Source organism: Podarcis gaigeae (genome assembly GCF_964106915.1).
Source record: "Podarcis gaigeae genome assembly, chromosome: 6".
Taxonomy (NCBI): domain Eukaryota; kingdom Metazoa; phylum Chordata; class Lepidosauria; order Squamata; family Lacertidae; genus Podarcis; species Podarcis gaigeae.
Window position 1 is genome coordinate 36,991,657 of NC_139682.1, and position 26,852 is coordinate 37,018,508.

Consider the following 26,852-nt stretch of genomic DNA (forward strand, 5'->3'; position numbering starts at 1 on the left):
GGTAATATGGTCTGGAGAGATTGCTCAAATCCTTACTCTCCTGCGATGCTTGAATTATCTTGAGTTAGAAGCTCTCTGCCGAAATCACAGGATTGAAATACGGAGGGGGGAAATCCATGCATACTGTGCTCAAGGCTACTTGGAAGAAAGATGGGATTAAAAAGGTAATAATAATTGACATTGTTCTTCCTCACAGTTACACTGTGAGTTGAATCATTCGTGCTCCTATTCCATAAAATGCCTGCTTTTTCAGTGATTTGCCACATGTTCCTTCCCCCAGAATCTTTTTACCAAGGCTCTTCGGAGAGAAGGCATGCGCAGTACACAACATGGCTGCCTGTACTCTCCAAAACACATGCAGTATACCTCACTGTGAGTCTCTTTGCAGTCCCAATTGGCTGCAGCTTCAGCCCCCATTGTTTTCTTTCAAATCACCCTTCTTCCAAGTATCAGCAGGATTATCACACAGCTAACCAGATTGAAGCAGAGACATCACCTTGCCAACAAAGGTCCGTATAGTTAAGGCTATGGTTTTCCCAGTAGTGATGTATGGAAGTGAGAGCTGGAACATAAAGAAGGCTGGTCACCGAATAATTGATGTTTTTGAATTATGGTGCGGGAGGAGATTCTTGAGAGTCCCGTGGACTGCAAGAAGATCAAACCTATCCATTCTTAAGGAAATCAGCCCTGAGTGCTCACTGGAAGGACAGATCCTGAAGCTGAGACTCAAATACTTTGGCCACCTCATGAGAAGAGAAGACTCCCTGGAAAAGACCCTGATGTTGATAAAGATGGAGGGCACAAGGAGAAGGGGATGACAGAGGACGAGATGGTTGGACAGTGTTCTCGAAGCTACAAACATGAGTCTGACCAAACTGCGGGAGGCAGTGGAAGACAGGAGTGCCTGGTGTGCTCTGGTCCATGGGGTCACGAAGAGTCAGACACGACTAAACGACTAAACAACAACAACCAGATTGGGCTACAGAATAACACCAGTGAGATTTATTCAACAAAGCTAACACAGATCGAAGGCAATGGCTTTTGATTAAGCTCTGCCTTTACTATGAATTGGCTTTGTTGGACCTCAGTAATATTCTCACCTAGCCCAATCTCATTAGCTGTGTGTGACCATCGCTATTGCTAAGGTGAAAAGTGGTTTTAAAACAGAGAATGGCAGTGAAGCAGCACTGGTTTGGACTAGAAACACCAACTTTTTTAAGAAAAGAAAAAAACACAACGACACTCTTTTCCTGTGATTCTTCCCCACTGAAGGGAAGGACACTGTCCTCTTTCTTTCACCCAGCGAAACATTGTCTTTACCATTGCACACACCAGATGAGGCAGAGATGTAACTAAGTGTTTGGAAGCCGACATATTCTGTGAGCAACACTGCTAAAGCAGATTTATGATTAACGGCTCGACTTGCGATGCCAGCAAAGATATTAAAACAGCTGATAATCTCTGAGGGATTAGCTTGGGTTTAGAGATGCATTTCACAGGGACTAAACCGGAACAGTCAGTTCCATGAGCATAAAACTTTGGGTTTCAGGGAAGCAAGTGCTTTGTTTCTTGTGGGCTAAATATACTTTTGAGCCCCCAAGCCTTTTAATCCAGATTGCATGCATCCATTTATTAGCCAATGATCTAGGTTTACATAAGATTGACGCTGCAGCCACAGCAGATTTTGAGAACATCTCCCTTTTTGTGGGTAGATCCTAAGCATTTAGAAAAGATTTGGAAGCCAAGTTATAAAAGATGGAAAATGCTACATTGGAGGACATTGGCATTTAGATCAATTGGCATATACAACTGCTCAGCAGGCTTTTTCAGCACTGGAGCAGATGGTTGCAACCAAGCCACCTCCATTGTCTTCTTCATATCCTTCCTTCTCACTTTCTTTTATTTGCTACCATCAGCTAACCTATAGCATCAACTTGCGCCTTCGTCATGAGAGATACTGATAATCAGGCAGGAGCCTTCACTGTACTATTTTTGGCACCTGCTAAAAACATTTTTGTTTAGGCAAGCTTACCCAGATCAACTGGCATCTAGAATGCTTCTGTGTGTGTTTTAGCTTACTGCTGGTTTTAATTTTCTGAATATTTTTAACTTGTGTCCTTATTGCACAGCCATAGGGACCTTGCGTGCAGAAGGTCCCAAATCCAATACTCAGCATCTTCAGGTAGGGCTGAGCCAAAATCTTAAATCTTAACTGTGGTATAAAGCCCTCCTCATTTTAAGACTAATAAGGTGCTGACATAGACAATTTCCCTCCTAGAACTAGCACAGGATGGACCTTAAAGATTATGGGGGTTTTGCAGGTTTCTTAGGGACTGTAGAAAACTTGTGTGAGTTCAACTTTGAAGGTTCAAGCTGTGAAAACTTTGGCTGTTGTGGTTTTATGACAGTTTAATTATTTTTCTGTAGAGTGGTATGTTTCAGTTTGCATTTTTATTGGCTTTATTTTTGTTGGCGTGCTTATTGTTCACTATTTGAAATGTATTATGGACACACATAAGCAACTTGAAGCTCATGAGGAACAGGTGGGATAATAAATAAATAAATAAATAAATAAATAAATAAAATGCAGGTGAAAATGCAGCATAAAAAATGGAATTTCTGGCATTAAGTGGGAGGCAATATCCTTTAAGGAGAGAGACAAATGGTCAAATGATATCAAAATCATATTGTAACTTTGAGGGGAGAGTCTTTACATATCATCAAAAAGTTGGTTTGCTGAGAAAGGTTGAGATAGCACAATGAGGCCAGGAAAGTAGCTTTTACACTTTCCTTTGTGTGCTTTATGTGAAGTACACAAAAACCAGTGATATTCTCAGCACCACAGTCCTGTCCCCCGAGGCAGGGGAGCTGTGATGGCAGCAGACAGAGGCAAAGATGAAGAGTGATGAGGAGAAGAATGTTTAACAGTAGATTTATGGCATCATATTGCCTCTGAGAAAGATGTCTCACACATCTGTCAATAGAGGTGCCACAGACATAACAGATAGGCTGTCAAGCTCTGAAAATCTTCATATATCATTTTTTTAAAAAAAATACAATGCAAAACTAAACTAGGCTTTTGTGGGACTCTTTGTGAAAGTAGGATCTTACCTTCTGGAGATATCCAAACCCATTTGTGATTGATGGCTCCAGTGCCCAAAGCTCCCACCTTCTTCCTCCCAATGAGTTTTTCAATTAAAAATGCTAGGTGAGTTAAAAATTAAACAACATATATCATACCTTGTGATGTTTCATATTATCAAGTCAAAGTGGGAAAGTAGACTGGAGCTCTATTCGAGTTTGCATTTTTTTATTTAGACACCTTGAGCTTAGCTTGCTAGAAAAGCTGTTATTTGGGGAAGGTTAATTAATAAACATCATTAAGGGCCGCTCCAGAATGGTGCTTTTTGTAACATGTAATTGAAACAATAATAGTTCATTAGTGGTGGATTTACACTGGACCATCTATGCATCATTCCACTTTATTAGTTGTTCTCCAATGCTTCCCCAGTGCTTTTCATCCAGAGGGACACCATAGCACAACAAAGGTATGTTAAACAAAAACAAAAACAAATATTTGTAGCATGAAAAGTTACTGGATTTCAGTAGGAAGCTGTAGCACATGCACAGATTGGACATGAAGCGGGTGCAAATATTATTGAAAACATGATGGCATGCAACCACCCCCAAACCAACATGTGCGCAGATCATCAGGAATGTGCAATAAGCAGGGTTTCTGAAGGGGCCTGCAGTCTGAACAGCTAGGTAGATCAGATCTAACAAAGTCTGCTTGCAGGACTATAGAACTGAGATATCTAGTAGTTGCCATCTAGAGCTCAAAGATGGAATAAGTAGGGTTTGTTTAAGCAGAGTAATGACAAGTGAGACCAGATTTAAACGATTCATTGTTGATTAACTTCACCTGAGAAGCAGGAATATTGAAAGAAGCATTTGAATCAAGTTGAGGTAACGCTCCAAACCTGAACTACAAGGATCAAGAGGGGTATTTGAAGGAAAGCTCCTAATTTGAGCCTAGTGGTGTTTTATCTGCTCCTAATTCTCCAGAGACAACCTGAGGGAGGACTTTATTGAGGGCGATGGTAAATCTTAGAGCTCATTGCTTTCCCAACTCCACTTTTATTTCATCCCTGACTTAACCCTTTCCTAATTACCATGTAGGGAACCACTTCATTCATTTCTGTCCTGTGTTCCCAATGGGAAGTAGCAACCATTGTGTGCACTCGCCAGTACTGAGCACTGAGACGATTGTGCCCAATTGCTGGTTGTGTTCTCTGAATTCTGCATATGTAGTTTGTCTGCTCACCACTGTGCATGAGCATTTTCAAGGGCTCACCGAGTGCTGTAGAATGCTGATCTGCCCACAGTTCTGCATGTGTGATCAAAATGGTTCTGGCAGGCACACGCAGCAGTCACTATGCCTAAAACAATGGCGTGACTCAGACCCCCACGTCATTTTAAACTGCCAGCTTACCTTCGGACCTTCTGCAAATAACGCACGTGCCCTGCATTATCTTCAAATAGCATATGAGTTGAAGGAGGGATGAAAACAAGTGGCAAGCAAAAGACAGCAGAGTATTTGACTTCACGCATATTGCTTTCCATGAAATGTTTTCCGACTGCAGAGCTTCCCTCAGAATCAGATCTGCTTTACTACGCAGATGGCTTTTGAGCCAGCTCCTTTCCTTTGTGTAAATGTGATTGTTCGACTCAAGATCAGCATGATGCATAACCAAAAATGAGAACCAGAAAGGCAATTTCAGACATTTCCCTGCTAGGTCTCTATTATAGCAGCCTATTCGTTTGGCATACATAAACAGCTCAAGCTTCATTAGCCCCCAGTTAGGACAATTAGGAGCCATTCTAGTGAAGATGTGTAACAACACTGTGACTTGGAAACATAGGCTAGTGAAACAAATCACCATGGCAACTGGAGTGTTTTGATGATAAATGTGAAAGATCTTTTAGATTTCCATTTTCCAGAAGTGGACATGGTTTTGTTGTTGCCTATCTTGCTGTAATTATTATTATTCTTTATTAATAATATTATTATTATACCCCGCCCATCTGGCTGGGTTTCCCCAGCCACTCTGGGCAGCTCGCAGCATATATCAAAACATACTAAAACATCAAACATTAAAAACTTCCCGATACCAGGCTGCCTTCAGATGTTGCCAGAGACTTATTTCCTTGACATCTGAAGGGAAGGTGTTCCACAGGGCGGGCGCCACTACCACGAAGGCCCTCTGCCTGGTTCCCTGTAACCTCGCTTCTCGCAGTGTGGGAACCAGCAGAAGACCCTCGGAGGAGGACCTCAGTGTCCGGGCTCAACAATGGGGAAGGAGGCTCTCCTTCAGGTATACTGGGTCGAGGTCATTTAGGGCTTTTCTTTGTACAAGTACATAAATATGTCTCCAAAGCAGCTATGCTGTGAACCCAGGGTACAGGAAAAAGAAAGAGAAAGAAGGCAACAGTAGAAGCTTTGTAATATTTGACAGGTTTTTTGGGGGGGAGGGGGGGTTTTGTATACAGCTAAGATGAAAGTAATATCCAAGGCACACATATCCACAGGAAGCTCTTACTTTAAAAGGAGTGGGGTGAAAGTAGGGATGTAAGAAAGCATCATTTTCCATTCTGCCACATATTCATTGCATGCTGCAGTGTTTCTGTTCTGCTGCAATTTGCCTCCCACTGGAACCTTACATTCATCTTCCTTCGGAAATAGGCACAGTGGAGACTGTAATGTCTTTATGGAATATGGTTTCTTTATACATATTTACAACCTGAGACTACCAGCATTCACATATAAAGATGATTCTTTGCTCCTCTCTTAGCCGCAGGCTTAGGTCTACAAACCAGCCATGCTGCCTGTCCCTTTGTTGCAGCCTACTCCAGCCAGTCCTCCCTCTCCTCCAAGCTGAAACTCTAAACCTTTTCTTTTCCCTGCCCACTAACACAAACACAGCTGGCAGTCTTGCCCTCTGATGGTTTCTTTCAAGGGCCATTGCCAGACTTTGTCCCATGCTGATGGCGCATCTCAGCAGATATGCCAAGTTGTCCTGGATTGTTAACATAAACTAAATCGGAGGGGGGGGGTCAGTATTTGGCAAAGCTTGGTTAATCAAACCTTGAGTAATTATATTTTTTTCTAAATCCAGCTATTATGGGGAGTCACACACACCCGCCACAAACTCATAACCATATATGTTTCAGACATGGGATGAATAAGTGAGCATCAGCAATTTCTACTCCTTTCTCTGTTTTCGTCAGAATTCTCTGACATCCCATCGCTGTTCTGGGGGTTCTTGCAAACCTTTGCTCCAGAGCCAATTGAGGGGGCACAGGGGGTGCAGGGAGAGAGGAAAGAAGCCTCCCTGCACTAGTGGAAGTCGCTGTGCAGGCTTCTGCTAGCAGGACCTGCTGGTTGAATCTGGCCCATTTTAAGCCAGTGAACCTGTTTCATGGCACTAATGACTAGCTCTGACCAGCATTTTGCTACCACTTCCTTGGTAAGTTACAGTTTCTGAATGTTCTTCGAAGCCGGCCCCATGCTGAGTGCATTGCATGCTTTCTCTAGCATGGAGTGGATGCTTTCACTTTCCACATGCACAAAGTAACAAAATGTGGTTTAAAATGTAGCTGCTTTCTGAATGGGTTGATAGAACGGTGTCAGGTCCGAGGTACGATCAGTAATCAATTTAGCAAGTTGACGGTGCAGCCAAAGCAGAATTTGGTGGGCAGGAATGGAGGCAGAGTGTAACCTGGTGGATTATATAGGTCGAGTCTGACACTATCTGGCTTTTACCAGCTGTTCGGACCACAGTATAGCTTACCTTCCTACTCCAATATGACTTTTCTGGACCAGTAAAGTACTGGGTGTGTGGCAGCTTTGCAACTGCACCATTCTGGATGGTGATGAAACGTCACACAGAGACAAAATCTGCCCCAACATGCATGTGTGAAGTTTCTTTATCCTCCTGAATATGTGTTAATCTGATTAATTCAGATTTAAAAGTAGCCTGATGGGAGGGATTTTACCATCCATTTGAAAGGGATTGAGTCAGTTCAAAACGTGACTAGACACGCTCCAATCTAGCTATCTCTCTCTCTAATCGTCTTGTCTATCCCGTGCTTACTTGAGTTCCATATTCTCTGCATTGTTCTATAAATAGATTGGAAATGATGTTCTCCTGTGTTCAAGAAGATGAAATGATGCACAGCATTTGCAGTGACAATCAGTTGCTTTAATAGGGCCAAGGGCAAATAAGATTAAAAAGAAGTTCCACATAAGAGGAGAAGGGAATCTTTTATCTTTGGAAAGTAATGCAGTTAGATCCACAATGAGGTGTAGCCACATTCAGTCATTTTATCAAATTATAGGGGAATATAATGAGTTCTAGCCAATTGAATTTCCATATGCATCCTTTATATTTAATATTTTACAGTGGCAGATATCAGGGTGTCTTCCCCTCTGCCCCCAGGCCAAATGCAGCGGTCTAATGAAGAAGTTCTAAATGATTTTTTCCCCTTATTTAAAAAGAACTACACTCTCATCCTCATTATTTCTTTCTGCAATCAAATTATCTGCAAATGTTCCTGGCTTTCTATGAGAATACCTCATAATTATATGAAGGGGAGATGGTCTTATAACTATCGGGTGCATGTACATAAATGAACATGCATCGTATTACCTTTAGATATTTCTTTTGTAACTCATTTTGAAGAATGTGGCTTCTGTACATCTTTCCATAAAAGTAGTGCATTTATCACAGTTTGCTCATTAAAAAATCATGATCACTGAAGGTGCATGAGATGTCTTAGACTTCCCCTCTGCTCTGCTTTCTTGCAAGAAACCAGTTCCCTCCAAGTCTGGCAGTAGTGCCCTGTGCAGTATGGACTCTACGTACTAATGTTCCCATGGACCAATAAGGCACAAAACGAAAGCATGCTCATGATTTGTGGGATTACTTCTTACCTCCTTGTGGTCTACATCTCTCCTTGATGTTCCTTGGTTTCTCCTATGGCTTGGCAGCTGTTGCTTCATCAAAGTCAGCCACAGCCATATTTTATCCTTGGATAAAGTGGGGAGAAATAGAAGGAATTTGGGAGGAATTAATACAGTGGTACCTTGGTTTGCAACCGCTTTGGATTATAACTGTTTTGGATTACAACCACGTCAAACTGGAAGTGTGTGTCCCTTTTTTCGGATTACAACCCATTTTTTTTGGATTACAACCCATTTGGGGGGGGGAGGCCCCACTGGCGAAAGCGCGCCTTGGGTTACAACCTGTTTTAGTTTACAACCGGACCTCTGGAATGGATTATGGTTGTAAACCAAGGTACTACTGTAGCGATTTTGGAGAAAGCTTGGCTGCCATCAGCGGAGGCTCTGAAACCAACACAGGGAAGCCTCAGTGCAGATCCTTGCCCACTCACCACCGCTGCTGCTCACCCACTTCCCACTGCCTGCCACATGCCTGCCCACCCGCTGCCACCACTGCCACCTGCCCTCCACTGCCACCTACCCACTCGCCACCACTGTACCTCCACCAGCTCATGTGGAGAGCAGTGGGCAGGCAGTGAGCAGGTGGTGTCTGGCAGCGGTGAGCAAGCCATAGAATGTTAATCAGCCCAAGGCCTGGTTATAGAGAAATGTTTTTGCCTGTTGCTTAAAGATATGTCATGAAGGTGCCAGGCGAGCCTCCCAGGGGAGAGCAGTCCACAAACAGGCTGCAAAAGCACCTTCTGATAAGTGGGGGCACAAAAGTTCTGTTCACATCACTCAGGTGACGATCTAGGAAGAAATCTTGGCAAATAAGTGAAAGCAAAATGTGGGGATTTGTTTCATTTCTCGTCTTCTTGGCACACAGTTCTCTTTTAAAGCTGAAGATCTTTTCCTTTCCAAAGAGAAAGGGGTCACATAATAAGAAGCCTCTGATCATTGCAGTTTGATGAAAATTAGCAGAGACCTTTCGGGCTAAATGAGTTTAAGGCCCATCTCTCTGTTTTTTTCAAAGTTGTGTGTGTACCCTGACAAAAAAGAAGAAATTACATCTCAGAACATTTTTAGATGACCTGCAGTTGGCATGTTTTAGTGACCCATACAGTAAATTCAAAACTGCCCTTGGCTGCACATTAACGTGCAATAACTACTTAATTACGCTCTGGCAGTTGCTACAGAAATAGTTGATGTGAGTGTCTGGGGCAATTATGCAGATGATGCTTATTCACCAGTGGGGGGGTTCTGGAGAGAATCAGCACAGAAAAGCCTTGTATTTAGTAAAGGTGTTGCAAACCTGAGCTCTGCTGGGCTGTCCCAATTTCAGTTTTCCCATTGAAGATAGTGGTTTGGATGGAACAGAAATATTTCTCTAATATATTGAGGGTCACATCTAATGTTAATCCATTGAAATGAATGGGCATGACTAACTTGGGTTCTTTACTTTCCGTGGTCTTTTCTGAGTATAATCAAGTTGGAGACAAGCCTTTCTATTACTTTTTCTTTAACCCTGTTCAGGGCTGTCTGCCTCCATTGCCCCCACCACCACCCCACTCTTGCTTCTTTCTCCTTCCCAGATCAGTCACATTGTTGCTGGCCAGGGATGATGTACTGAATGGGATGGCATCATGATAAATGTTGCCTGGGCTGTGTAATCACGCCACTGGCGCCAACTCTACAGGGCCAAGGTGTCCTCCGCCCCTTCAATATTTGTTGGCAGGGAGCTGAGCCCCTCAAAAGTTGAGGCAGCAGAAAAGACCTTCCCCCAAGATGTGTGCGCAATGCGGCATGACATGGCCTACCACCACCGCCTACAAACCTGTCCAGACCACTTTGGCCTGCCACCACCACCACCTGCAAGGGCACCCAGGCTGCACCCACCTTCCACTGCCTTACCTTTGCTGGCTCTCTGCTGCTGCCACCATGACAAAGCCAAGGCATCCTCCGACACTGTGAGGCTTCCCACTGCGGCTGCAGACATACTTCCAGAAGCCTGGCCACACTGTCAGAAGAATGTCTGTGGCTGTAGTAAGCCTCAACCGAGGCCTCATGGCATGTTGGCCTCATCGTACCAGCGGAGGGCCGGTGAAGGTAAGGCAGCGGGCGGCTGGTAGTGAGCAGGTGGGCCCTTTCAGGTGCCCACCTGGGTGCCCTTTCAGGTGGTGACAGTGGGCTGAGGCAGCCTGGGCTTCCTTGCAGGAGGGGGTGGGAGAAGCAGTGACCACAGGCCACTTCACATGTGCCTCATTGCATTCCTCATTGTATTCTCTGCTCCTCCTCTTACTCTTTAGCATCTTCTACTGTAGTATAATCTCCAGTCATGGTGCCCCACTGAAATATTCAAATCTGGTTTCAACACAGCACATTCACACAGAATCCCAGTAGGAACATAATGTTACGCCTTGAAGATTAGGTTTGTTCTTTGTTTTATTTTGAGTCATTTGAGCTGATTTCTAAGGCCACGGTGCGACCTGATATTCTTGGGAAAGAGATTTGTAGAAGCTGAAAAACATATTGGTTGATTGGCTGCATGTGCCTTGAAGAAAATCAATATCTCGTGGTGGTGATTCACAAATGCTAGTGTGATAAGAGCCTGTAAACCCTATTTTTGGATGTTGTTTTGGTGCAGCTGTTTCTCCTCTCCTGATCCCTTCGATGAGCACATCACTGTGTGTATAGATGCAAGTACGCTCTTTGTGTGGAAATGGCAGGGAAAGTTGCTAGGAGACTACAGCTTGTTGACATGAACATTACCAAATCTGGAAGGCAATGTACGGAGAAAGCTAAAATAACAGATTTCCCAGATACTCAAATCACCAGGTTTGGCACCTGATCTCTGCTGAAAGTTTGCAGCCAATAATTTAAGTTAATTGTACATAAACACTACCCATTATGATAAAACTTTGCCCAATGGCTATCTAGAATTCACCCTTAGCTTCATAAAGAGCTATTGAAGAATCTTAGCTCAGTTGAAGTCTGAATGTATGAGATGTTCAGTGTGCAGTAGTAGCCACACCCCCACATGCAAAGACAGAACAAGTCTTCATAACTAATCTGTTGTACCAGAACAATTTGAATCCTTAGTAATGGATTTGCCACTCTCATTTGTATTTTTGAAATTATGCTGCTACTGTTTTACTGTGTGTTTTTATAGCAATTTTGTTCTTATCATGATCTTTGATTGTTTTTATTGTAAGCTGCTTTGAGGCTCAAAAGATTAAAAAGTGGCATATACATGTAAATATTTTTTTTAAGGGGATAAAGAAAGAAAAGGGTTTCCTTTAAAAACCAAAAGAACAAGCATACCGATATGTGATGCTCTGTTGCTTCAATTTAAGACGAGGGAAAGCTATGATGAGGTGAATCTTCCCATGGAGCTTTTTCAGATCAGGACTTGCAGGCAGCTAAGAGGTTGCAGAGCACTGGAGAAACATTTGTTGGAAAGGAAAAGACATACACCACCCACAGCTACCTTGCAAATGATAAAGTACGCTCAAAACGGCACCCACCCAAATACTAAAGTACTGTAAAAATACAGATACCGTATCTATGATTACGATTAGAGTGAAAATCCTGCCCTGAGCGGCATTAGATGTAAGAAGGAAGGGGTTGAAAATAATAATACCTCCTCTAAACATTGGTCATGAGTGGTAACATCAATAATTTGTGGCTCCTCATTTTCATAATATGGCCTTGGAACTGATTGTCATTGCAGGAGTGATCTTTCTGTGCCCTTCACCATAGAAAGTGATTTATTCACTAGATTAGCATTACAGTATGTAGCCCATTAGATAGCAACAGATGAGAACCAGAATGAAATCTATGGTGCATAGTTTGGTGTGTTGCGTCGTGTGTGCGTGTGCATGCTTTAATGCCTTTTTGTGTGTGCAAATTTTCCATTTGTAGAATGGGCAGAAAAGTTCCAACCATCATGTTGGGAAAATGCACCCAAACATTTTTAAAATGGTGATTCAGCGGGGGGGGGGGGGCTTATAGATATGACCTTAACAATGTGATGATGACATCTCTTGAAGAGTTTCATCTCAGCTAAGCATCTCAGCTCCAAGGGTTTCTGAAGAAAGCTGATCATCTAGATCCATTTCAATCTGGTTTCAAGCCTGGTTATGGGACAGAGATGGTTTGGGTTGCCTTGGTGGTGGATGACTTACGTCGGGAACTAGAGTAGGTGTGGGTGTCCTTGTTGGATCTGCTGGACCTCTTGGTGACTTTTGATACCATGGACCATGATGTCTTTCTGGGCCACCTTGCTATAGCTGTCAACGTTTCCTTTTTTTAAAGGGAAATTCCTTTATTCCAAATAGGATTCCTCACAAGAAAAGGGAAAAGTTGACAGCTATGCACCTTGCTGGGATGGAACTTGGAGGCACTGTTTTACTCACTCCTTTCCTGTAGAGGCAAGTCCTTCAGGGTTCTGTTCTGCCCCCCATGCTATTTAATACTTCCATGAAACCACTGGGAGAGGTTGACAGGAATTTGGCTATTTGGTGTCACCAGTACGCTGATGAGACCCAACTCTACTTTTCCTTCCCACCTTATTCCAGAATGATACTATTAGAAAGGAATATAGCAAGCTAACAGCACATAGCAGAACAAAAATGTCCCTTATTTCAGAACACTCAACATTAGCTTCCAGAGCAAGCATTCCTCACCTTTTTGGATACTTGAGCATATTTGCAAACCAGAAAAACTGTCATGGACACCATGCGCACACCGCAACAGAGCACAGACTGTACCCTATTATATTGGCTACAATAGAATGCTTCTTTCAAGACTAATTTTGAAAAGAGGAGAGGACCCTGTGGGTGCCAAGGAGCACCTCTGTGGCTCCATGGGCACCATGTTGCTGGTCCTTGTCCGTAAATAACAAATTTCATGACTCTCTGCTATACCTTGAAGCTCCACATATAGCTGACTTTTGGCTTCTTCCGTGTAACCGAACTGAGACCAATCTGTATTCGAGACACATAATTGCCTGAGAAATTGTGTATGTACGTTAGAGTTCAAAAGGTTAAACAATTCTTATTAATAGAGTGCCAGACTCACTGATGCATAAACACTAATAATGTTTCTTGGCTCATTATGTTCAGAAGTGTCCATAGCAGCTATTTACCCCTTGCTACATTGTGTGTCTTTTTGGCATGGCATATTAAAGGGAAGAGAGCGCTATAGGACCCTGGCATGCACAGTTCAGTGTAGTCAATTTTTATTATTTTGCTGTTAACTGTATAATTATTACCTTTAATGACATTTAGGCAATTAAGGCTGCCATCTTATACCCACTTATCTGGAGAAAGTCTCACTGAAATCAGTGCCTGGGTATGTATGGATGGTATAGATTGTGCTGAAATGCCGCACACCTGTTGCACATATACGCGGGCAGAAGCTCTGTTCGGCTGAGTAGGATTTATTTCCGAGTAAATGTGCATCGAGAACAGACTGCAAAACAAATCAAAGGGAAGTTATTGCTATGCCATGCAGTGCAAGTATTGCAAGTGTGCACAGCAAGATGAGAAACAACTTAGGTACGGGGGTACAAAATTCTTCATAGATGAAGAAAAGCAATCTAGTATCCAGGCAAATCAGCAGAAGTTTAAAAGCTGTTTGATTAAAGAGGTCTATTCTGAACTTGATACTTGCATTAGTCACTATGATTCTCTTCAGCCCTGTAACTAAAAATCAAATGTGGACACTCCCCCCCCCCCCCAGTATCTATGGCTTACTGTTACTACACAAATATGCAGGTTCCTGGAGATGAGCTCACAGTTGCTTTGCTCCTCCCGTTCTTTTTACTCCTGCACCACACTGAGCTCAGTATATTGTGTATTGTCTAGGGTTGCCATATCTTGAAGAGCAAAAAAGAGGACAGCCCAAGCCAGAGAAAGAGGTGTCAGGGACGCTGCGCCTGTAAGCCTCTTTCCCCAACTCAGGCTGGCAGCGGTGTACAGAGCAGCCTGAGCCCAAGTGGAGACAGGACCCTAGCTCCTACCTGATCTTCACTGCAACAGCCTTGCTCTGCTGTGGTGCTTCCACTTCCGGGGCACAGCGCCCTCCTAAGCAGCATCTGCTTGTTCCACTCTGTCAACTTGTAGGGACAGCCCTGGTGTCCAGTAGTCAAAAAGAGGCCATTTTAATCCCTACAATGGAAAGCCAGTTTCTGCCTCCCCTGACATATCTACAGTTTACCAATGTCTTTATTCAACACAGAAGTAAACAAGACAAGTTCTGCTAGGAATTGGACAAATAAAAAGTATGACACAGTGACCTATTTAGTATTTAAAGGGCTAAATAAAATTTTTGCTTTATTATCTTTTTTCAAAAATGTACCTGGGCTAATGTTGTTTTTTAATTTAATCTTTTTGTTGTTTAACCAGCCATTTGATAGCTGTTTTTTCATGAGCAGCTTTTCAGGGAGTGGCTGCAGCTGTAAGTGAATGGTGGGGTAGATTGTGGGTCTTTTCCATACACTCAGCATGCTTAAGACCCATGTAACTTGCATTGTTCACACACAGCACACATGGGACTGTATCAGAAGAGTGGCTGCCATTCAGCTCTGACTGGATGTGAAAGATATCTGAGTGTGACAAGTACATTGAGCCTCTCAAAAGCATATTCTGGGTTGTCCTGTGGGTCTCTGACTATAGAGGGCATTGAGAAATCAAAAGCAATCAGCCCCTTATAATGGAAGCTCAGCTGCTGGGGGTGGGTGGCTGTACAGTGAGCTGAACTCCAGTAGGTAGTCTATGGAAATGAGTTACAATGCAACCCACAGACTCATTATGTTAACTGCAAATTAACTTAACAGCTTTGTTTAAACCTCAGCTATTTCAAAGAAAGGAAAGATGAACTAGGGGCTGTGTGACAAGTTTCTGAGAGTTGAGTTTCATAGGCAGCATATAATATACCAGCCTTCATTATTCTGGTTCCCTCCAGGATCCTGGTGCATGTGAGTATATTACAACCTTTGCCAACCCCCTCCAGATGTTTTGGACTACAATTTCCCTCAGTCCCAACCAGCACTGACTGATGGGAGTTGTACTCCAAAACATCTGATGGGAGTTGTACTCCAAAACATCTGGAAGGTGTTGGCAAAGGCTGCAGTATGCTCACATGCAGAATATGGATTGGACAAAGTGTACTCTGCCTACTGCTTACACGTAATCTGAAAGTATCAAAAGATCAGCAAGCCTATCCACACCCCAATACAGGACAACCTTTATGCAGTCCTCAACAGATCCAGGGGTGCCCTCTGAGCAGGACTTTGGGGGCAGGGCTCTACTTAGCAAAGCAAATACCCAAATTCACCATGGCTGAGTTGATTAACTTTGAGGTAAGTGAAGTAATATCCATAAGCTGTTCCTCCTATGATAATTAAGTCCAGAATTTAAAGCTACCTAGTTGTATGAGTAGGGGGGAAACAGGCATAACGTAAAAGGAGCCCAAATAGTGGATCAAGTTAGTCAGCCAAGTCATACAAGAAGCCTGTGTACCCTAAGTGTAGAACCTTACATTTGTCCCTTTTTAATTTCATTTTGTTAATTTGGGCTCAGTTCTCCATTCTGTTAAGGTCATACTGAACCTTGATTTTATGTTCTGTGGCATTAGCTACCCCTCACAGTTTGGTGTCATGTGCACATTTGATGAGCATCCCCTCAATTCCTTCATCCAAGTCACTTATAAAGATGTTGAACAACAGGCCCAGGACAGAACCCTGCGGCACCCCACTTGCCACTTTTTTCTGTATGATGAGGAACCGTTAATGAGCACTCTTTGGGTTTGGTCAGTCAACCAACTACAAATCCACCTAACAGGTTACCTTGTCTCATTTTACCAGCTTCTCCACAAGAATATCATGGGGGACTTTGTCAAAAGCCTTCATGAATTCAAGATACCCTACATCCACAGCATTGCACTGATCCATCCAGCTTGTAACACACTCTCTCTCTCTCTCTCTCTCTCTCTCTCACACACACACACACACACACACACACACACATATATATATATATATATATATATATATGAATGAGAGAGATTCATCTGGCATAGCTTATTTTTGAGAAACCCATGCTGGGTCTTAATAATCACAGCATCCCTTTTCTAAATGCTCAGAGACCAACTGTTTAATTAACTGTTCTGTTGATATCAATCGTATCATTGTCACACATTAAATCCTTGATTATGTTCTTTAAAATGTTGTAACTTACTGACAGACCTTTTTTGTGTAAAAATTGACCAATAGGTTGTTGCTACTAAATAAAAAGCTGCTGACTTGTATGGGCAGTACTAAGCTAGATAGATCATTGCTCTTATAGCAGCTTCTTAAAATAATGACTTTTGTTTGCTGTTTCTCATTATGTCAGTTACTCTGTGAATAACTTGCTCATTCCTCTGCCCCACAAAAATAAGTGTCTCTATATACAATTATTGGGTTGAAGGCACCCAGATCTGACACCAGTTAATTGTGTGTGTGTGTGTGTGTGTGTGTGTGTGTGTGTGTGTGTATTGGGGGGGGGTTATGTACTGAGTTGAATAGGATCCAAAAGGCAGCAGTCTGATTGGTCCTAGAAGAATGCAGCAGTCTGATTGGTCCGCAGGAGCCACCCAATCCAGCTCCAGGTGGAAGTGAATCCGCAACCTGATTGGCCCACAGGAGAATCCCAGATTTAGCCAATCACGTGCGGCCCGTTGTGTAAATAATGTATATAAAGCAGATATTTTGGGGAAACTTTCATTCCTCACTACTATGAGCTGAATAAAGAGCATGAAATCCACACTTGACTCCAAGTATATTTCCGGGGGACACACAAACTGACCTCTCTTCATACAGAGAGAGCCTTCTTTCCGTAATCAGCAGAGATAGATGCTTTGTAACCTTGGTAACACTGGCACAGTTTGTGTGCCAAAAAGGTGCTGCTGAATTCCAAATGTTTCACAAAAGATTTCAAGCATCAGAGCCAGTTGCTGAAAGCACAATGAAACACAGTTTAACTTTTCTCCCACTAAATTGCTGGATGGGTTTCAGGAGAAAACGAAGCTTAATACGTATGGGAAAATAAGAGTGATTGGTGTCTTAGAATAATCAAAATATGAAAATAGATTCAGTTATGATGATGACAACAACAACGGTCCATATAGAAAAGAATCTAAACAGCAGCCATCGCATGTCTTTTCTTATGACCAATTGAAAGACACAAAATACTGAGATACCTTTCTAGTTTCACAGAAGTCTTCCTCATACAGGATGTTAAAGAAGGGAAGGGTAGAAAAATAAACAGGGCCACCCTTATATTTTTTGCTGTGTGAAGCAAAAACAAGATGTCTCTTAACTTTGGGAGTTTCTGATGGGAAACTCCCAAAGGAAAGGGATTGTGCCACTGCTACTCTTTAACTGTTCCCAGCCTAGTCTTTGATAGTTAAGGCATTTTCATGTGACCCTCCTCTTCTGTTTCATTTAATCTATGCTGCGCTGCTTTCACTTGGAATCATTTTACTTGTTTTATAATTGTATATCAACTGTTTTCCTTCTTTTATTGGTTTTGTTGTTGTTGTAACCCACCCTGAGACCTTACAGTGAAGAATGGGTCAAAACCCTAAAATACATAAAATGCACATGCTAATGTTTGTGCCTTTACAACCTGCCCCATTGTGCATTACCATGGGAGTAAGCGCCACTAATTGAAGTTAGTGTGCATAAGACTGTACCATAAATGTAGAAAATGCTTTCATTTTTTTATTTCCTAATAACCTTTCAAGATAGTGCATCAATATTCCAAGTTAACGTTAGAATAAAGCTAGGAGATACTGAATTGACCCAGGTCATCCAATGAGTCTAAGGCTGCATCTGCACTATAAATTTATCATACCACTGTAACCAGCCATGGCTTCTCCCAATGAATCCTGAGACTGTGGTCTGCTAAGGGTGCTGAAAGTTATTAAGAGATCCAACTTCCCCTCATAGAGCTACAATTCTCTCAGTGGTTTAACAGTCAATCCATCTTCCCAAGGAACTTTGGGAATTGTAGCTCTGTGAGGTGAATACTGGTCTCCTAACAACTCTTGGCACCATTACCAAACTACAATTCCCAAGATTCTTTGGGAACTTTCAATGTGACTGTTTAAAGTGGTATGATACCGCTTTAAATACACAGCACAACTGAGACTCAAGGCTGATCCAGGATTCTATAGTTTTCAGAATACAAACCCAGCTCTTCCCAACATCTGGCCTCTGGAATTTTGGAAGAACACACAGTCTTATGTTTCATTGGAAATCCTTGTTCCTTGCTTCAGTCATGTTCCTCTTCCTTGAATAGAAAACAGTTTTTAAAAAATAAATAACAAAGCTTTTCCTTTTCAGAAAGTAAGGTTTAAAAAAATAACGGGGATTCAGTCGACCTTATGATCGGCAAACCCAAGAGGCTCAGTGGTTTAGACCACAGCGCCACCCACATCCCTTCTTTCAGAAAGTAAAACTAGTATTTTTAAAAAAAAATTGTAGGAAATAATAAAACTGTCAACAAGTACAGTATTATGAAAAGTATATCTCTTCTAAAGCAACAAAAACTGAAGACAAATCATGGTTATCACTCACACAAAATAAATCAAGGTTCATATATAGATGAAAGTCTAATCTACTCCCCACCTTGCTTCCTTCCACAGAAAGCCCGGCTGGCCAGGATCCGTGTGGCCAAGACTGGCAGCTCCAACGCCTACCTTCACAGTAAGCGCAATGGCCTCCTTAATGAAGCCCTGGAGTTGACGGTATGTACAGGAAAAGCAAGCCCTTTCAGAGGAATGTTGAAAGCATATCCACCCCTTCTTCTTCTTCTTCCATTGTCGCTCCCTATGTCAGTATCGTAGGCAGGCTTGAGCTGTGCTATAATTATGCTATAATTTTACTGTATGTGCTAAATGTAGGTAGCTGGAATACAACTGCAAAAGGAAAGAGTTCCAATGGAAGCATACTGGGCTTTTTGTGGAAAGCACAGGATTGGTGCTTTAATGGTGACAGAAAGACAAAGAGTACCAATAATCCAGATCTGTGATTGGTATCCTCAATATATTTAGACTAGTGTAAATGTTGCTGAAGCAAATTTAGAAAACTTACATCAATGATACCCTCATCAGGGTTTATGAAAACATTAGCTTCAGGCTTTACATTAAGAAGGACTTCTTAGCTCCAAGAGCAGTTTAGCAATGAAACGGGCTGTCTAGAGAGGGAGCTAAATCTCTGGGGTATATGTGTGTGTTTTTAAGGATGGACAAGCTATCTAAACCAGGCATCCCCAGCCTGCAGCCCTCCAGATGTTTTGGCCTACAACTCCCATGATCCTTAGCTAACAGGACCAATGGTCAGGGATGGTGGGAATTGTAGTCCAAAACATCTGGAGGGTCGAAGGTTGGGGATGCCTGATCTATACTATCTACAGAAATGGCTAAATGCTGCATAGCCATTAGGAGCAGCTTGTACTCTGATTCAGGAGTAGTTGAGGTGGTGCAGAGATGGGGAACTGGTGGCCCTGCATATGTTCTTAGACCACAACTCCCATCATTCCTGGCCATTGGCTATACAGCTGAGACTGTTGGGAGTTGGAGTCCAACAAAATCTGGAGGGAACCAAAGGCAAGCTATACAGAAAATATCAGAAAACAGCAGTAACTGCAGATGTTTAAATCCCAGCCAATGAGGACTTGAAGGTTTCTGTCCTGCAGGATGGAATGTCTCCTAGCATTACCCACACAAACTACCTGGCACCGTGGTTGTCTCACGTCTAACAGCAAAGTATTTCGAAGCTAATCTTAGTAACTCAATGAAAGGGAGGAAAGTGTGAAGTTCATCAGATTTCTCAGCAGATGTAACATCAGTATGAGCCGGTTGTTATATTAAGCCCGATCAAGGCCAGAGCAAGTATTAACACATTTTCAAGGATTTTGTTTTTTTTTAAAAGCAGTTCTCAGTCAAGGAAAATTGCCTAATGGAGGCAACCTAATGCACAGCTCGTGTGTCTTTGCTCACTCATCTGATCTGTCACACGTGGGCCTCATTATAACAGAAAATGCTTGACACAGCAATCACTACACCTGTTAGTAAGCACCACAGCCTGCCCTGACACTATGAGTATGACAACACTTAACTGGAGGTTCAGTTATTTAGAAATCGAGGGAGCTTAGGATCAAAGCAGCACCTACTATGGTTGCTATGGGGATACCAGTGAGAATGGCCTTCCTGTGGTGAGTGTTCTAAGCCGTATCATGAAGATGCGCATGTGGACCTCCACATCTCTGCCAACAGCCAAGGCTGGTGCTAATAGCTCAGCAGTTTACAAGGCATGGAGACCTTGGATGTTTGAAAAGCCCAATGAACTGAGATGCAACACACTCTCTAATCCTTCTGACCCACTCCTCTTGCTGCAGGAGGTGAATTCTGCCGAAACACAGGGCACCATGGCCATTAAGAGGTTGTTCATTCCCTCTGCAGAAGCCAGCTGCTTGTTTTCCTTTCATTCTGGCACAAACTCTGGCACAAACCTCCTTGGGGCTTCCACATGCTTAGGAAACTGGTGCAGAGGGTGTGTTAAAAACTGCAAAGAACGAGGGAAATGTGTGCTTTCAGTGTGGGAAGGGTAGGGTACCCACTCTAGGTCATGAGAACCTGGAGCTGTTCGCACCAGCACCCAGGCGAAACATACAAACTTTCCCATGTGGTTCCAATCTATTTCTCCATTGTGCAACTGTAATTTATGTTGCTGTTGTTGTTGCTTAGTCGTTTAGTCGTGTCCGACTCTTCGTGACCCCATGGACCAGAGCATGCCAGGCACTCCTGTCTTCCACTGCCTCCCACAGTTTGGTCAAACTCTCGAAGCTGGTAGCTTCGAGAACACTGTCCAGCCATCTTGTCCTCTGTCGTCCCTTTCTCCTTGTGCCCTCCATCTTTCCCAACATCAGGGTCTTTTCCAGGGAGTCTTCTCTTCTCATGAGGTGGCCAAAGTATTGGAGCCTCAGCTTCAGGATCTGTCCTTCCAGTGAGCACTCAGTAATTTATGTATTGTCAACTAAATGTCTGACATGTGGCACCTTCAAGAGAAACAGCTCCACCCCAGGAAGCCAGCTTTTGGAGATCTGGCTAGAGGAGTAACTACTCTGTGCAGGCTCCCATGTTTCATCATGAATAAAGTTTGAGTTACCATTAATTCAGCTTGTAGTGAGTTCCTTCATAAACTGCAGAAGACAATAGAGCAGCTAGAAGAGGAATCACATGCTATGCAGGACCATTTTTGGAAGCACCTATAGTGTGTGTTATAGCTCTCATTTCCAAAAATACATGCTGAGAGGGTTGGGATACCATTCTTACATTCAAGTTGAAGAGATGCTTCCTGCTTTTAAAGCCCATAAAAGGTACAACACATAGTCAACATTGTCAGAGTAAAATGTAGGGCCCCTCTACCCATGAAGTAACAAATCCAGTTGCTAAAGGTGTTGAAAGCCTTAAATGTCTAGACCTTCTTTACAGTCCACCAGCCCTTTCTGAAGATTGGCACCTGTTTTGTTTTAAATCTGCCTTGACTTAAAACATCCCCACCCCCCTTTTAGTATTCCAAACTTTTGTTTTGCTAGCTCAGCTTCATTTGAGGTAACTGGCCATTTTAAAGTTACAGAAATCTAAATGATGCAGTGTACTGTGATGAAAACAATCACAAATCCTGCAGGGTCATCTTGAAGACTTCATAAAGTAATTGTGACATGAGTTTTTGTCACTTGCATGCCTTTCAACAGAACCATGAAACAATCTGAAAGATGGTAGGCTGATAAGGAAAATTTAGCAGCAGCTTTCCCAATCTCTGCATCTGCAGGTGAGGAAAGGTTTGCCTGCTAAATTTTGGTCCAGTGGCGTAGCGTGGGGGGTGCAGGGGGGCCGGCCGCACCGGGCACAACCGGGGTTAGGGTTAGGGGGCGCAAATCCATGGGTTAGGGAGCGCAAATTACTTGCCTTGCCCCAGGTGCTGACAACCCACGCTACGCCACTGTTTTGGTCTGGTTTGTTCCACAGCTGCTAAAGGCACACAAGAAAGCCTGCCAGGAAGTGTGGGGTGCCTTGGAGAGAGAGGTAGATTAATTCCACCCCAGACTCAAACACTGACCAGCTAGGATTGTTCTTTTCACTAGAATGGCCATCCTTTGTTTACTTTTCTTTGCAGAACATCCTGATTGCCACTTCTCTGTTGCCCTCCTACATTTTTGCAGACCTGATTTGTGAGAATTTTGTTGCTGTAATAAAACACAATTGCACAGCCAGCTTGTAAAGCTCTTTTGAGGCTTTTAAAGGTTCCTGCACTTTTAATTAAACGTTGCTTGTTTGCAAGCCTAGCCTTTTTTGTTGCTGCCCAGTGAGCATGGGTGAGGGGAGGAACAGACTATTGATTGCATTTTCAGAAGCCTCTCTTACATTACAATTACACACATACACACACAGGGCTATGCCCCTGCTCTCATTGCTTGCCAACCCCAATATGGTAGCCATCACTATAAGCAAATACAAAGTTGTATTTCCCTAGTATAAATACATACAGTGGGGAGGTGTTTGAGGAGGGGGAGGAGATAACATTTGCTCAGCCTTGCAATCGACCATATCTGGCCCTGATTCTGTTGATACCAATTTTTCATTCTCTAGCAGGCAATTGCCTTATTTCCTGCTAGATGCAGGTGGCAGTGACACCCACTGGAAGCAGTATTAAATGTTGCATTTACTGTTCCTAAAATATATCCTAGAAACAGAGATTGGTAGCAAAACACAGCAAACCCTTTGAACACAGCACAGTATTGTCGTGACTTGGCGCAGGCTCCGAGTGTCAGCTCAGATGAGTTAATAAGATTTGATGATTTAGCAACACAGCCACAGAGAAGATGCTGCAGGAATCTTAAATCATGTCCAGGATTGCATAGTGTTTTAAAACATCATGTTATCTTCAAAAAAGGCATGCAGAATTGACTGGATTCCCGCCCCCGCCCTGTTTCCTATATTGCTGCTCAATTTTTTTGCTACTAAGTCACATCCACTGAGAGACCTTTACCAAAGAGATCAGTGTCTGTAACACAGAGTTGGACACAGCCTTCTAATTCTGTCAATAATAATACATACATAAATAAATTGGAGAATATGATACTTAATGCATTCTGAAATTTGCAGATTATTTATATATTAACAATTGCAGAGCAGTAATTCATTATATCCTGCTCTTCTACTAATATATCCAACAGCATAGATCAGAAACAATAATCATAATATACAGTACCAGGAATGCAATAAACAAATGTACTAATCATGGTTATTGTTCTTATAGCACTTCAAGTGTAGAAAGTGCTCTGCAGAACTTATCTAGTCCTACTGAACAAAAAACATGGCTGTGTGTCATTACAGTTTTCGCTCACCCAAAGCGGCACTCAGACTGAACAAGATTGTGATTGGCTCTCAGTGAATCTGACAGTAGAACTCTGAGTTCATCCAATTCAAGTACCAGCTTCTGCGTCAAGATCTTAAAAATATCATGGTGTTTCCACTTTGCTTACTGATACGTATTTTCCAGTAGTTCAGGTGACGGATATGTACCATAGTAGATGGTGTTGGAAATAAACAGGGAAACTAATCATTTGACACTCATAAAAAGGCTTTTTTGTTTTGTTTTTGAGAAGCTTAACTAAGAAAGCTTAAATAACAAAAATAAGAAACAAGTTTGCAAATTTGCTGAACCACAAAGCAAATTCTGTGTTGCCCTCTTTTTTCATGTTCTCAAAAGCTGCTGCTTGCAGAGGGTAATGAAAATACAACTAAACTCGGAAGATGGTTCACTGTACCTTTTTTATATCTGCACCTCTCCATCCATCCATCCTCCTTGTCAAGGGTTCTCAGCTTCATCCCTCCTCCTACCTGCTTTCCAGCCCTCACCCCCCTCCCCAATGGTTCATTGGACCACTAGCTTTATGTAGCAAATCAGAGGAAGGCTGCAGGAGGGTCAGGGTGGCTATTATCTCTTAAAACCTCCCCTCTTTTCTTCAGACCCCAAATGGAACTTCAGAGCTTCTGGTTCCAGGTTTACCTGGAGTCCTGAACAGCAGAGGAGGAGGAAGGGGGGGTACAGTGGGGGCGGACTGCCCTGGGCATCTTTCCTGAGAGGGGTGACATTTGGCAGTCGTGGGCAGGCAGCACACCAAATGTCTGTCATCGGCAACTCGCTCCGCCCCTGTGGGTGGCTCGCTCCACCCCCGGCTGCAGGACGCACACGCCGCTCCATGCACCAGAGCAGCTATCCCATGCCTGGGAGGGCACCCTCCATGCCCCCCGCTCCCTCAGTAGCGTGCCCCGTGCCCCACCCCCCTCAGAAGCACATCCACCCTGGGCAGCGTGGGAATATGCTCTGCCACTGCTGAACAGAAGGGCTGCACAGTAGGGCAACGACTGGGATACGCTGCCACATTTTGCTTAATCCTGTACTGCAGCTAAATGATGGTACCAAAGCCAATGGTTTGAGAGGCCAAGTTTATGTTTCCTGTCTTGTCTGGCTCTCAGAAATATTATGGAGCCAAATATGCATTGCAAGACAGACTTCAGAAGACTGTTCATATTCCTGCATCTGCTAAGCTAAGGCTCTTGCATATGAAAGCTCGTGCTATAGTGAAGTGGTACCATGGGACTCTCTGCTGCATTTGCAGCCTAAAGCCACTCATACCACGAAATGTAGCACACTTTGTCCTTTTCTCGCCGCCGCCACCCCCCCCCCGCCACCCCCCTGGTAGCTTGCAAATCTCTCTCCCCATTCTGAAATACAGTGTGTTGAACTGGAAGCAGCACACTGGATACGGTTTACTATTTGATGCCATGGCAACATGTCTTGGACTGTTCCTTTGGACTGAAATGGGCAAACGGAGAGAGAGGATTTTTTGGCAGAGCTAGACTGTCTCGGTGTCCTGGCTCAGCCTCTAAATATTCTTCAGGGCTGCTTCTTTTCAGCAAAGAATGATTTTTCTGCTAATGAAGAGTCTGGCTTTAGATGCCTACAGCAACCTGAGACACATCCTCTGCTCAAATGCACTCTTGAAATTCACAGCCACGCTTCTCTGAGCACTTGTGTAATACTAGTGCTTAGGCTGTCTGCTCCCATTAATCACTGAAGGAACCGATTTGAGTTGGTTGACATTAGCTGTGTTGTTTTTTGAAGTTCAGAAATGTTGAGGCTGAAAGCATTACATGATTAATCATTACAGTAAATCAATTATTTCCTTAATTGCAAGTTACAGAGTAGATTGTTTGCTGGATCTTAATTAGAACCCTTCCCTCTCAAGATGAGCTCCATTCTGAAGACATTGCTATGAACAATCTGCTTACATTTCTGAATCAGTCAAGAGGAGCCTGCATTAAACATCTCCCATAATGAGACACGGTGGATATTATTCTTATTTTGAAAACTAATAGCCTCCCAGTTTTAAAACATCAAGACAAAAGTTAAACCCTAGTGCCATTTTATGGCATTCAGTTTTTATGCGCTGATTCTAAAGAAACACAAATCTCCTCATAATATGGGGAAAGGGATTAATTGCAGCATTGCCAAAGTGTAATGACTCCATCCAGGAGGATCTAAAGGACTCAAGTATTTTATCAGAGTCCATGAAGATGCATCTCAAGTTCTTTCAATTTCCTTCAACATTTATTCTCTAGCTGACCATGGCAGGAGCTGATAACTAAATAGTAAAGATTCCTCTCCTAACTGTGGTTTTTGTTTTCTAAGTCTTGCTCAACAAATGTAGCATTCCTGCTGAGGAATCCTTCTGGGTAGATTAAGGGTAGGACTAGCTTTTCCTATTTGCTCTTCTCTTAATCTGTTATGTAAGTTAATTTTAGTCCTTATGGGCATTCCATAAGCTTCTTAGGCATGTGTGATGGAGATTCCAAAATACTGGGCCCAACTGATTTTGGGTTGTGGAGTGTCTTCTTACTGTTCAAATGATACAACACCTTTATTTAGAAAGAAATTTCAGCTGGCAGCATCCAATTTATTGAGTTATTTATTTGGTGTTCTTATATATCACCTTTTTTGTCAAGGACTACCTCAGTGTCTTTTACATCAAAACAAATGGACCAATAAGGGGGTTGGGGGGGGGATACACTTCAAAACCATCAGTGAAGCAATAGCAATCAGTAAAAAATGCAAGACTAGAAACTGAAAAATTATAATAAACTAAGCATGGCCTGCAAAGCATTGGGAAAATGAGTGAGTTTTCCCCATGCACCAGAAGCCCATCAATGTCATGGCCATCCACACCTCCAAGAGGAGGGAGTTGCTCAGCTGGGGCACCACCACAAAGAAAGCCCTGCTCCTGGTTCCCACACAACAGGCTACCCTAGCTGATGGGACCAGAAGCAGCCCCCGCTCTGCCCACCCAATCTCAGGGCTCAGGCTGATTGATATACAGTGGTACCTTGGGTTACAGACTCAACTAACTCAGAAATAGTACCTAGGGTTAAGAACTTTGCTTCAGGATGAGAACAGAAATCGTGTGGCAGCGGTGCGGTGGCAGCAGGAGGCCCCATTAGCTAAGGTGGTATCTCGGGTTACAGACACTTCAGGTTACAGACTCCACTAACTCAGAAATAGTACCTAGGGTTAAGAACTTTGCTTCAGGATGAGAACAGAAATTGTGTGGCAGCGGTGCGGTGGCAGCAGAAGGCCCCATTAGCTAAGGTGGTACCTCAGGTTAAGAACAGTTTCAGGTTAAGAACGGACCTCCAGAACAAATTAAGTTCTTAACCCGAGGTACCACTGTAGTGA

At 43.0% G+C, this 26,852-nt stretch overlaps 1 protein-coding gene across 6 annotated transcripts in view; it reads left to right on the plus strand.

The window, feature by feature from the left end:
* Nucleotides 1–26,852, plus strand: part of KCND3 (potassium voltage-gated channel subfamily D member 3) — a 270,159-nt gene that overhangs the window by 223,560 nt on the left and 19,747 nt on the right. For all 6 annotated transcript variants that reach the window (XM_083745419.1, XM_083745416.1, XM_083745421.1 and 3 more), the window contains exon 4: nt 18,695–18,796. In XM_083745419.1, coding sequence (XP_083601545.1) covers nt 18,695–18,796 — 102 coding nt within the window. The remainder of the gene's footprint in view (nt 1–18,694; nt 18,797–26,852) is intronic.